General features: G+C 28.8%; 2 protein-coding genes and 2 long non-coding RNA genes across 10 annotated transcripts; 2 read left to right on the forward strand and 2 right to left on the reverse strand.

Annotated features, from left to right (window-relative positions):
- Positions 1 to 64: 64 nt before the first annotated feature.
- LOC149032388 (uncharacterized) lies at positions 65 to 1107 on the reverse strand. Its single transcript, XR_016176815.1, has 2 exons — positions 975 to 1107; positions 65 to 803 (listed from the first exon to the last, which is right to left on the reverse strand). It is a non-coding gene; the product is annotated as an uncharacterized LOC149032388 (long non-coding RNA).
- Positions 1108 to 1334: 227 nt separating this feature from the next.
- On the forward strand, positions 1335 to 3870 carry LOC107070039 (uncharacterized). Of its 3 annotated transcripts, none has more exons than XR_016176814.1 (5): positions 1335 to 1467; positions 2249 to 2368; positions 2441 to 2742; positions 3521 to 3682; positions 3773 to 3870. It is a non-coding gene; the product is annotated as an uncharacterized LOC107070039 (long non-coding RNA). The 3 variants fall into 3 exon arrangements; XR_016176813.1 differs by lacking the exon at positions 1335 to 1467 and adding an exon at positions 1971 to 2165; XR_001476203.2 differs by lacking the exon at positions 1335 to 1467 and having other exon boundaries at positions 2172 to 2368.
- Positions 2859 to 9356, reverse strand: LOC107070036 (lysosomal acid phosphatase). 5 transcript variants are annotated; one of them, XM_015327868.2, is made up of 7 exons: positions 9215 to 9356; positions 6616 to 6707; positions 4392 to 4490; positions 4074 to 4313; positions 3777 to 3962; positions 3369 to 3704; positions 2859 to 3294 (listed from the first exon to the last, which is right to left on the reverse strand). In XM_015327868.2, exons 3-7 carry the CDS (start codon positions 4485 to 4487, stop codon positions 3118 to 3120), a joined length of 1035 nt encoding a protein of 344 aa, XP_015183354.1. In that variant the 5' UTR covers positions 4488 to 4490; positions 6616 to 6707; positions 9215 to 9356; the 3' UTR covers positions 2859 to 3117. The 5 variants fall into 5 exon arrangements, with proteins under 5 accessions (XP_015183354.1, XP_015183352.1, XP_089029421.1 ...); XM_015327866.2 differs by lacking the exon at positions 9215 to 9356 and adding an exon at positions 6940 to 7401; XM_089173295.1 differs by lacking the exons at positions 6616 to 6707; positions 9215 to 9356 and adding exons at positions 4825 to 4875; positions 5225 to 5579.
- Positions 7511 to 10855, forward strand: LOC107070038 (uncharacterized). The gene is made up of 7 exons (XM_015327871.2): positions 7511 to 8965; positions 9127 to 9330; positions 9469 to 9795; positions 9873 to 9997; positions 10077 to 10194; positions 10276 to 10442; positions 10511 to 10855. The coding sequence occupies exons 2-7, from the start codon at positions 9136 to 9138 to the stop codon at positions 10734 to 10736; spliced, it is 1158 nt and encodes a 385-aa protein (XP_015183357.1). The 5' UTR covers positions 7511 to 8965; positions 9127 to 9135; the 3' UTR covers positions 10737 to 10855.
- The last annotated feature ends 1145 nt before the right edge of the window (positions 10856 to 12000 follow it).

Consider the following 12000-nt stretch of genomic DNA (forward strand, 5'->3'; position numbering starts at 1 on the left):
TTTAGGATAACATATGAAAGATATTACCTATGTATGCAGGTCTAATTTTCAATAACTACATGTGTATATGTATATATGTGTATATGTTTGTGTTCGTTTATATTTGGTAACACGTATAAATACACTTGCAAACAGTAATATTCCCTTTACACAAATCGTTGCCCTATCTCAATTTTATTATACTATTCGTTGCATGCGATCGCACTAAAATTTACCACTTTCTATTCTTGTTACAAACGAATTGTTATTCGTATAAATGTTTTTGAAGAAATTACGAGTTACCACTGTGAAAGTTTGTAAACGCGCATCTACGTTTAGAAAGTTTTAACACTGCAAAAGTATTATTATGTTTAAACATTTTTTTTTACTACCATTAATTGTTCATTTATGAACAAAACTTATGCGTATCCTATTTCGTTTTACAATTAGTATACATCATGCAATAGTAGTATAACTTCAAACAAGTTTATTTAATTATTTCAATTAAGTTTATTCATTTGTTCGATGTGTTTTATAACTAATTGTAAGTTTCTTTTTGTTTTTTTTTTGTTTTTTTAAATTCAAGCTTACTCTGGCTTCTTCCGTTGTTTCGGTCATTGTCAAGAATTATTATTTTCGTTGTATCAGGATGAAAAAAGTGTCTTTCCTTAGAACGATGCACGTCCTTATGCAACTTGCACCCGTAATGCGACATTAACTGCGAATCTGAGTTTTGCTGCTGGCACCAAACCACCTCCTTCTCCCGTTTGTCCTTTACTTTCCTCCTCTACCTGCTCACAATTATCCTCATCCTTCTTTCAAAACTATAAATTAATAAATTAAATCGATCATTCGTTTGTTCTTTTCCAAATTATTTCATTAAACATTACAAATTAGATATAAATTACAACAATTCATCAATCTTTGTATCTATTTTAAATTATATGAAAGATTATCTAAAAATAAGAAAAAAAAATAGAAAAGAAGATAATTACTTGAAAGAAAAAATCCCATATCTGTGAAAAAAAAGATCGGTTGATGTTATCAGGTATCAAATGATATTAAATATGACAGATAATCGTATTTAAATTGGTCTGTTTGATATTGAAAAATTGTTCTAACTGTAAAAAAAAATGACTTTTGGTAGTGGTTGAATGCGTGTATCGACTTACGTTAAAGTATTGACTAATGGTTGGGTTTAGTGGTGAGCTGAACTTAGAGCAAGTAGTACCACTCGGTATCAGGACAGACATAATCGAGAGTTTGTTTACAGTGCATGTGTTTCAATCAGATAAGTCGTATTTAAAGAAAGATTATAATTTTAAAATTTCATTATTTTAAATACAATTTTTCGATAACATCTGAAAAAGGAATTATTTAAATTATCGAGCTAATTGTGCGATGATATTGAAGATAATTCAAATTTTAGGTTTCGAAAGTTAAGCTTTTGTATTAGAACAATAGATGTTATATTAGAGAGAAAATAGGGTAAGTAATAGTGGCCATAAGGGGTGGTTTGTTCATTGAGTTAGGTGAATAATAGAGATCAAAAATATAATTAGATTAATAGTACGATGAATGAAGTTTATGGGAACCCGAAGTTCGTAAATGTTATTCAATAGTTCTCTCAGTTATCTAAAGATAAGTTTGTACTGGATATCTATCTATTCTTCTCAGTGCATCCTGAGGGAACAGGAGAACTTCGTTCTCTCCATTTCAGAGATTAATTGGATACGAGATAAATTATAAATCGATATTTTAGATAATCCCTTTCGAATTAAATCTTTTCTGAAAAATGTTAATGCTTTTATATTATTTTTTTATATCATCAAAATTAATTAATTAATTTTTTTTTAGTTAGAATTTAATTATTTAATTATTAATACCCTCAATTTATATTAACATTTTTATATTATAATTTTTACTTTCCCCAGTCAATAATTTGATTTATTTTATTGCTAAATAAATGCAAATATTTTCAAGTGCATTACTAAATTTAAATAAACAAACTTAAACAAATAATAATTTATTAAAATATTAATTTGTTTTAATATTTTTAATTATTTCTCGTTCCACTTTTATCATCCGGAATTAATGCATTTGTGCAAGGTGCATTCTAGTTCCTTCTTTTACCGCATCGATATGCTAGCGTTGAGAGAGACAGTGTTTCCTTTCATAAACACAGTGTAACACTCTTTGTAATTTATTATTATAGTGATATTAAAAGTAAGGTTAAATTACTCATAAATTTTTATCTGTTTTTTTACAGTGCGTTGTGCATTATTTTAAAATTTAAATCTTCCAATAATATTAATAAAATTATTCGTTCATTATGTTGTCAATGTTTCTCCATTACTCTAATTGTTTAATTCAGAATTATAAAAAAATGGTAAGTTGGGTTTGATACATTTTAAGTTTTTGTATTATACTGATATTTTAATTTATTATCTAATATATTTAGGAAACACGTTCAAAGTTCACGAGAAAAAAAGATGAAGGATAAAGATAAAGAAACAAAAATGGCTGCTGTTGAGAAACATTGTTCTGATTTAGTACAAATGAAACATCAAGCAAGAAGATTGACCCATTAGAAAATTTACATTTAATTAGAACATGCAAGAAGATCTATCAATTGATTTGGAAAATGACAATGTGTACAATTTTTTTATGGGATGATTAGACAAGTCTCAGTACCAAGACTTTGAAATGGAATCAAAAGAAATTTCTTCAGAGCATATCAGAAAATGTGAAATTAAATGAAATGTAAGTATTTTAATGTACTTTCTAACTTTTACAGTTTGATGAGTATTTCTTTGTTGATAATATGTTTGTAAAAAATAAGGAACGATATGAAAAGGTGCATAAGTTAATGAAAATCATTGAAAATTTTTATCTCTTTGAATTGTATTCCAGATAACTTGTATCAAGTTAAGTCAAAAAAATCTTATTAAAAGATTTCTTCATCAAATTTAATCCATTTGTAATCACAGCCTGTATATTAGTAACAAATGATACATATCATTTGTCTAGTTGATATGTCCGTGTAAAACATTTGTATATTTATAAATAATACTAAAGTATTTCTTGACTTAAAATAATGTCAGAAATTTCCTTCTTAAAACTATTAATTGTAATAAATTAAGGCGCCGGTGCTGGTGGCATAATATAATCTCCGTCAGTTTTACATTCCTCTTCCCAATTGTCAGGAATCATTGGTTTTAAAATTTGTATAAATTCGTCAATAGGACAAATCGTATCACATCCGGGTATAGTCATCGGATATGGCTCGTAATTGGTTGTATTTCTTAAGAATATCTATTATAATTAAAACACATTTTTATAATAATTATATAAAGTAACATCATTGAATACTATTGAAACGATTATACCTGAACATTCCAACCATTGGCATCTTCATGAAGTTCAATCATAATCATAATATTATATTCTGGCATTTGATTATTCCAAATATGTAATACATCAAGTAATGTTACAACAGTACTGTCATGTCCAACGTACATAAACATTTTTCTCGTTTCAGGATGTAAAGTTTTTTCCTTTTTCGCCAACATGTCGTAAAGGATTTTCTTAAGCATAGGACCACCTTTAAGTCTTTTAAGCATATCGTTGTAAGTGTTAAGTTGAAAATCATACAACGTAAATGGTATTAATTTATCTGGATAATATTTTTTAGTCCAATCAGGTAATGTCAAATTCATTGTTTCCTAAATAACAAAAAAACAATTGTACATTTAAACAAACAAAAAGAAAAAGTGAATATTTTGTTATTTAGAAACCTCTGCTTTTAACGTGCTGTACAACGAGCTAACATCTTCGGGTGTTGCAATAGTCATGCCTGTTAAATTACTTAATTCTTCGTAAAGTTGTTCATTTTTATTTTGAACATCTTGTACTTCCGGTAATTGTAAAATCTTATTACGTGCTTGAGCATACTTAGGGCACGTATCCCAAATTAACATAAGCTAACAAATTCAAATGAACATATAAAAAAATTCCAAATATTCTTATGTGTATTTTTGTTAATACAAAATATTTATACGCAGTATTAATATAAATAAACACAAGTGTTTTACCGTATCTTCAGAACGGCGTTGATAAAACAAGGTAACTGGTTGCCAAGGAAAATCAGCTTTGAACGATTGTTCTTCGGTTGGTTTCCATAATCCAGCTGCTTCTAACATTGCTGACATTTTCGTACGATCTACTGACGTACATTGTAAATGAAATATATCAGGACTATAAGTTTCACCAAGAAATCGATTGTAACGTTGCCTTAAGTAGATTCCTTGATTATACTGATTGACTCGACCTACCTAAATAAAATACAAATTAAAAGTATTATAAAATGTATTAATTAGAAGAAAAAAAACAAATCACATTATCATTCTTACGTTAGTTAATTGACCCCAACCATAAGGTTTCATTGTATCCGAAACGTAAGGATCATTTGGATAAGTATCCTGAGGTGCTCGTTCTCCATGACGCATAATCTACAAATACAAAATGAATTACTGTATTTAACAAATTAATTAAAATGTTATTTGTTTTTTTTTTCTATAATAGAATGAAAACACAGTTTTGGTTTATATATTTTTTTTTCTTTATTAACAATATGTTTTATGATAAATTTATTTAAGGGGACGTTCCACCCGAAGTATCCAAAAAAAAAGGCTATTTTCGCGAATTTTTTCCAAGAAAATTATAAAAGATACCGATATAAAAGTTGTTGGGTTTGTTAAATGAAGTCTTAAATTGCACAAAAAGATTTTTTTTTGTTAATTTTATTTAATTTTTTATGACAAAAACAGTAGTTGTAAAAAACACCTCAAAACTGTAGTGCTTTGGTAGCTCCATCAGAACTTGAGAACGGCTTAACTGAAACAAAAAATCAAATGGTTTTATATTCTGTATGACTTTAGCTACAAAGTGACGCAAATATATGAAATTTTATCAATAAATAAAAAAATGGTGGACAAATTACAAAAAACGTTATAAATGACCTTTTTTTTTTTGTTGTTTTTGATTAAAAATTAATAGTAAAAATTAAAATTAAGAAAAGATTTTGCGTCACTTTGTTACAACTCATGTGTAGAATATGTGGATTAAATTTTATAAGTATCGGTTTACTGGTTCGCGAGATAAGATGGAGCTAGTTTTTCAAAACTTTGTTTCGAGAAAAACGCGTTTAAAGTTTTTTTTACTAAAAATCGTGAAAAATTCTTACCTAAACTTAATCTGCGATGCCTGGACCGTACAAAAGACCTTCTTCTTGTTCAAATTCTTCAATTTCTTCCAGCCTTGCCTTCTTCCACTTTGATCTGGCATCTTTTGAGCACTCAGAGCTTCGACGGTTCACACATTCGATACGTCGGTCGTCGCGTCTTTTAGCAAAGTCGATCGCTCCTGGCCCAAGTTTCATGCCCATCGTTTCCATTATCTTCATCACTGTTCGGAATCCTTCGTTGAAGATACATGCAGAAACTTTGCATGCAATTTCAACAACTTTTTTTGCCGTTAAACATGTGTTTAGGTGCCATGTGCCTTAGCTTTGAGGTACTTTCACCAATCGATGGAACGCTTCGGCTTGGCATCAGTCGAAATTTTGTGATAGTATCCTGCTCAAATCTCATTGCGCATATTCTATAAAGAATTCATATTTCTTCTGACTGCTAAACCGTAGTTCTCTGAGAGTTCTTTCATCAATTTGATTGTAAATTTTTAGTTTTGACTTCAGGAACTTTTTTCACAACAGTCGTTTTTCTCTTCACTACTGTTTTTGCTATGGTTCTTATTTGTTTTTTTTTCAGCGGTTCGGCGTTTTTCTTTTCAATTTTCTTCTTTTGTATGAGAGCTTTTCTTGCCTTATTAGCGCGCTTAAAAATACGTTTTGCCACATGCAAAATACACTCCAACTTTTTAACAATGAAATCTTCACCGTATGGATGACTGTAAAGCAGCATTTTAAAAATCTTGGAGTCTCCGTAACCGATATAAGAACCATACCGCACAGCAAATTTCTCGATTGAACAAGATAAGAGTCGGCCGTGCGCGTCGAACGCTCAGGAGAGCGTTCCGAAGTAGTAACGTTCAGGCAGCAAAAAAATGTAGTTAGAGACATCGGATCTTTTTGAAATTTTAACACAATATTTCTATATATATATACATTCGAAAAATGTAAAAAAAAATTAGATTTTTTCAAAATTGCAGAGTGGAACGTCCCCTTAAATACATCTCTTACGTAAACGAGGCCACATGTATATAATAACTTGGTAATCGTTAAAAAGAAAAAAAGAAAAAAAAGAAAAAAGAAGTGTTGTCTTTTTACCTTGCTGTCAATTCTTATCACTCATGATAAATATATTGAAATGAGATTGTACAGCTGGTAATAAAATTGCGTAGAATAACGTGAAAGGAAAAAAAAAACATTGAATTTAAAAAAGAGTGAGAGAGAAAGAAAAAGGAAATAATTCTCAGAATTCTTTTCTATTTCAACAAATTAGATCAGACGCTTATCGTTTCATTTTCGATAAGTCAAATATAAAAAGTTGAAAATGTGCTTTTCCTATCTCCAATTTCTTAATCATTCAATGATGATATTATCATGGTTGAACTTACCACTGAAATTAGACGCAAAGTATCTTCGTTAGATTTGTAATTATGTAATGCATCGTTCGCTTTGTGCACATGGTCACTGGTAATAGGAGATTCTGAAAATAATTTTACAATGAGTGATGATTAATGTTAAATGATAATCATGTTAAACACGTATAATTAAAGATTTATTTTTTAACATTCGTTTAAAACTCAACACGATAAAACGTTCTTATTATAATTTGTGTTGTTCTTCTTATAATTACATTCTTTTTTCTCTTGTCTTTATCTTTATTAAATGATATACTAAAGAACGGATGATAAATTAAAAAAAATATATATCATTACCTAAAGTTAAGCGTAATTTGATAACAGTTAATAATAATAATGCGAACAATGATGAAGTATTCATGATTAAATAATACGAAATGATGTTAAATAATTAAGTGTTATTTTACTGTGTGGATGAATTGAAAACTTAAAACGACTACGTTAAAATATAAACTTTGGAGCTACGCGTGCCGTGTACGCGCCAATTGAAGCTTTGAAACAAACGCAAGTAGATAAATCGCGCATCCCCACCATATTGAAAGAATAAGAAACGGCTATAACACGTTAGGAGGAAAGTTTTGTAATAGTAGTGTTGACATTGGATGTATATAATGTAAATTAAATTGTTTGATTAATAATAAGGAAAATGAAAGTTATATAAGATATTAAAAATTAATATCGTTGATAAGAAAACCAACGAATCATCAGATTATCAAAATATGTGTATTCAAAATTAAAATGCGATATGTGTTCATCTTGGTAATTTTAATTATAATATAATAGCATAATTAATATATAATATTAATTATACTATTAAAAATAAATTTTATATATATATTATTATTATTAATTAATATTATTAAATTATTATAAATTAAATAATTATAATATTTATTAAATTATAATTATTATAATATTAATTACAAAAAATGAGTATGAATGATCATCAACATTAAGTATAAAAGATAAATAATATATATTTGCTATTTATCGTATATGTTATAATTAAAAATATTTCATTTCTGATAATAAGGTCATTTATTGTTATACATACGCTTGCACTTTTAGATATTGCAAGAATAAAAGAATGAAGTTCAAGTGAATATCATGTTTCATAGTTTCATCCAATAGATCATCCAAGGTGAAGTTCATAATTTTACATGAAGATTACTTTTTTTTATTTATCAATCAAAATTATTAGAATGAATAACAAAACTGATAATAGAACAAAGTTCATTAACAATTTTTTTGTACAGTAAATAAACATTGATAATAGTAATGTTATTTTACATAATATTAAATTTTAAATGAAATAATCTAAATTTAATCACGCGTAAAAAGATTAAATTCTTTTCGTATAAGTAACTGTCAAATTATTAAAAGATTTATCAGTATTCTTGATAAAAAGTAATAAATATTTCATTAGTATTGCCATTCGTGTAATTAATTATTTCAAAGTCACAGATAAGATTTTTTGGTAATATACATAGGTATACATGTGTGTACAAAAAAATTGGATGATACACGTAATCATTCTACCAAATGATTATCCTAATTTTATTTCTATCATTATTCAATTAAATTATCCTTGCATGAATTGGTTCAGATTGGTTAAGTAATAAATGGTAACGATTACATCGGTGTTACGACAGCGTTAACAAGTCAACACAACACTGTAATATAACGTGAACGTTTACGAACACACGAATAATCTTTTAACACTTGTAAATAGGATGAGTACAATTTTTGAATGAATTTATTTAATATGTATAAAGTATAAATGTATATGTATCTAATGTATTTTTTTTGTTTTTCGTTAATCGTCAAGGGCAACCGGATAATAAAATGAATATTCATTTGTTTTTTATGGTAAAGATCGCGGAATCGTATGTAAATCGGTTATCAGCTCCTTTCGTAGTACAATTTATCAGTTTTCATTGATTTTTTTTTGCCTTTCACTGGTTGTTTCCTTCTTCACCAGATCTACAGGAAACTTATTTTATTTCGGACAAAAAGAAAGGAAGGAAGAAAAAAAGGAAGAAAGAATTTTAAAAGCGGAAACTTGAACGAGGTTACACGTAAAATTATAACATAAATTTGAATATATATAAATAAGATAAGATAATAAAAAGAAAGTACAATATAGATAGTTAATTTGTAACACGTTTCTACGTGATATGGTATAGGTAAATTTTGAGTCAAGGAAAACCGCTTAAAAGCAGCCGTGGATCGTATTAACGGGAAGAAAAAACCGGTGGTAACCAAACCCCGAAATGTTCGCAATAAAAAATCAACGAAAGGAATAACGACCGGTGATACAAAGGTTTATCCATCTTTTAATAATTTTTTGATACCATTTTTAGTCCCCCATTTTAGTTCGTTTCTTCAACATGCGATTCTCGTTGAAATATAACAATAAATAATGATATAATTTAGATTTTTTTCTTATTGATACGTAATTTAGTTTCTCATGTAATATCACAGGTCAAAGTCATGGTAAATTCTTGCAAAGATATGCAAAAAGCATGCGTTTCAACAACAACGGGGGGAACAACACAGTCAGGAATTTTACCTGCATGTTCTATGACAACTATTCAAAATCAAAGTATACCAATAACGCCAATGAGACCACGATCACTTTACACTGCACACAGTTATCACGCTCAAACCGAGGACACTAACTTTCAAGTACGTGTATTAAGAGTTTCACTTCTTTTTTTTCTTTCTTTTTTTTCTTCTATGTAACATATATCTTGAAAGCCACATTCTTCTATTCTCTATTTAACTCTTTCGTAATTCGTCCGAGTACTACTAACACTTTTTCAGCGATACAGCGAATTGTCTAAGTACTTTGAAACACCACCACCAGCTGATCAATGGAACGGTATAACAACTAGTGCAACTAATTATTCAACAAGTTCACCTGCCATTTGGAGAAAATCAAGAACACCTAAAACTATTCAAACACAATTTTATCCTACCGATGAAGCATGCGTTTATTCGGATAATTGGAGAGAACAACATGAAACTGATGTGGGTGGTACTGCCAGAGGTGCACTTACCACACCACACGGTACAATTTCTTTGAGACTACGAAATAGAATTCGTGTTGATATGACTGTCGATCGTGCTGTGAGAGTTATCAACTTTAAGGTGCATTTATACAATTTATATTTCAATCATCATCCTGTTTGATTTATGAATAATTATTTAATTTTTTATCAATGCAGAATAATATCGTGCTTTCATTAAGCTCATCCGGATCAGCTTCAGCTTTGTTGCATCCAAATGGAAGAATATATCAATATGGGTCGCGTGTTGAAATTCTAGCTCATGATACTCACGGGAATAACAAGTTAGATATATTTTTTAAAAGAACAAACATATATCTAAAGATACTTTTATCTAATTTTGATTTCTATTGGTTTTAATAGATACGCAAAGATGTGGTACAAGGGTGTCAGTTTTACGTGCGAACAATGTGCACTTGTATATTTAGTGGACACTGCTGGAACCAGAACTACCACAGATTCGTTTTTGGATATGAGTCAAGTATACAATAAATTAATAATCTTGTAAATCTATCAATTATTTTTATACTAATTGTTCATTTTTGGATGATATTATTTTTAGGATTTTTCCTTAAGCGTTTTTTATTCTGGTTCGCGACATGGTTCGACGTGTTTGCAAGAAGCTGCCACAATTCTTGGAGCTTCACAATATTGGATTACCGATGAAGGTATTGAAAATTGGATCATCAACAATGTTAGGATTTCTCAGACTCCTGATGGTCTTGTCAGGTATGTGTTATCATCTATATACTTCATTTATAATTCTAATAATTAATGATGATTGTATTGTTTAAAAGAATTGGAAGAAATAGCAACAAGTATCAGTTGAGAACGTCACCCAGCAATGGTACTGCATCCCTGACAACACCGTTTTTACATTGCACAGCGTCATTGGGTCAAACATCTCATTTATTCGTACGTCGAGGTGAACGGCGTATGCATTACGATGGAACAAGTTTTATCGTACGCAATGCAGGACACAGTGCTGGATTTGACGATAACGACCAATTAAAAGTCTATTAAGAAATTTCTAAATATTTCTAAGCTATTTGTCATCACTATGATATTCTATTTATTAATGAAAAATATATATATTTATGACATAATCAATAATTAAATATATATTTAACGTTTATGTGAAATTGGTCAAATATATTTTTCTAATAAAATAGCAATATTATTTTTAATATATAAGAAATGCACATATTGTACGTATGCAATTAATTAATTCAATACTATTATTATAATTATATTATTTTTATTTTTTTTTATAATTATTTATTTAATTATTTTAAATTTGTGTACCTGTAGGTATGCAACCTTTCAGACACACTTTGAAAATGTCGCTTGCGAGTGCCGTCTGTTGGGGCGGAATTTTTTGCCCGAAAGATAGGCAACACGTAATACATACGTGTATAAACAGTTCGGGCTTCAAAAAAATTCCCGTCCCAGTAGATGGCGCTTGCAAACAACATTTGTGGTATCACTGCTTACTAATACCACGAGATTAAAGATATACAAAATGATTAACGAATATAGAAAACTTTATTAATAAAACTGTATCTAATAAGTATAACAAGTAGTTGAAATAAATCTTTGGAACACGTGGTGAGTACAATGCATTGTGTGTCGTGTAGTGTGTATAATGCCATTAGCTATTGTTCTCATTGTTTTATGTGTTGTTGGTCTGTTTTATCATTTGAGATATAGTTGTATAAGTGGTCTGCAGAGGCGTGACTGTAGATACACGTCCGCTACACATTTTCAAAGTGTGTTTGGAGGGTTGCATCTCTACAGGCGTAATATTTTTTATAAATAATAATAAAAAATTGAACTTTAATATTAATAATTGTTAAATTATTTAATAATACGTTTGTATATTTCATACTAGTTTTATAAAGTACGATTTTAATCAAAAAGGAATACATTAAAATAAATCAAATGACTACACGATAAACGTAACTCGTATTAAAAAATAATCTATCACTGATATCAAATAATATACTCACGCTATGTTTTCTATGTATGTACTTATTTGAAGTACGTAATATTTTACAATAGTTTCCCGTTTGGATAATACAACAATGATATGCAGGTGTAATTTTGAACTACGGTCGTGTGTATATATATATCTGTAAATAAATTTATGAATACATATTAATTTTATACAAATTGCACTATCGTATCAATTTTATTATAGTCTTTAGTCGTTGCATGCGATCGTATTTTAAAATTGTACATTTTGTTCCTGGTACGAAAGAAAATTGTTAGAAACGTTCAAAGAAGT

The sequence above is a fragment of the Polistes dominula genome, unplaced genomic scaffold (genome assembly GCF_049000335.1).
Source record: "Polistes dominula isolate Pdom_NZ unplaced genomic scaffold, Pdom_raw_medaka scaffold_35, whole genome shotgun sequence".
Taxonomy (NCBI): domain Eukaryota; kingdom Metazoa; phylum Arthropoda; class Insecta; order Hymenoptera; family Vespidae; genus Polistes; species Polistes dominula.

Coding starts and splice junctions, on each gene's coding strand:
- LOC107070038 (XM_015327871.2), top strand. CDS start 9,136: ATGGTAAATTCTTGCAAAGATATGCAAAAAGCATGCGTTTCAACAACA. Junction 9,796..9,872: donor TGAGAGTTATCAACTTTAAG/GTGCATTTATAC, acceptor TTATCAATGCAG/AATAATATCGTGCTTTCATT. Junction 9,998..10,076: donor GATACTCACGGGAATAACAA/GTTAGATATATT, acceptor TGGTTTTAATAG/ATACGCAAAGATGTGGTACA.
- LOC107070036 (XM_015327866.2), bottom strand. CDS start 7,003: ATGAATACTTCATCATTGTTCGCATTATTATTATTAACTGTTATCAAA. Junction 6,708..6,939: donor CAAATTACGCTTAACTTTAG/GTAATGATATAT, acceptor AATTATTTTCAG/AATCTCCTATTACCAGTGAC. Junction 4,314..4,391: donor GTTGGGGTCAATTAACTAAC/GTAAGAATGATA, acceptor TATTTTATTTAG/GTAGGTCGAGTCAATCAGTA.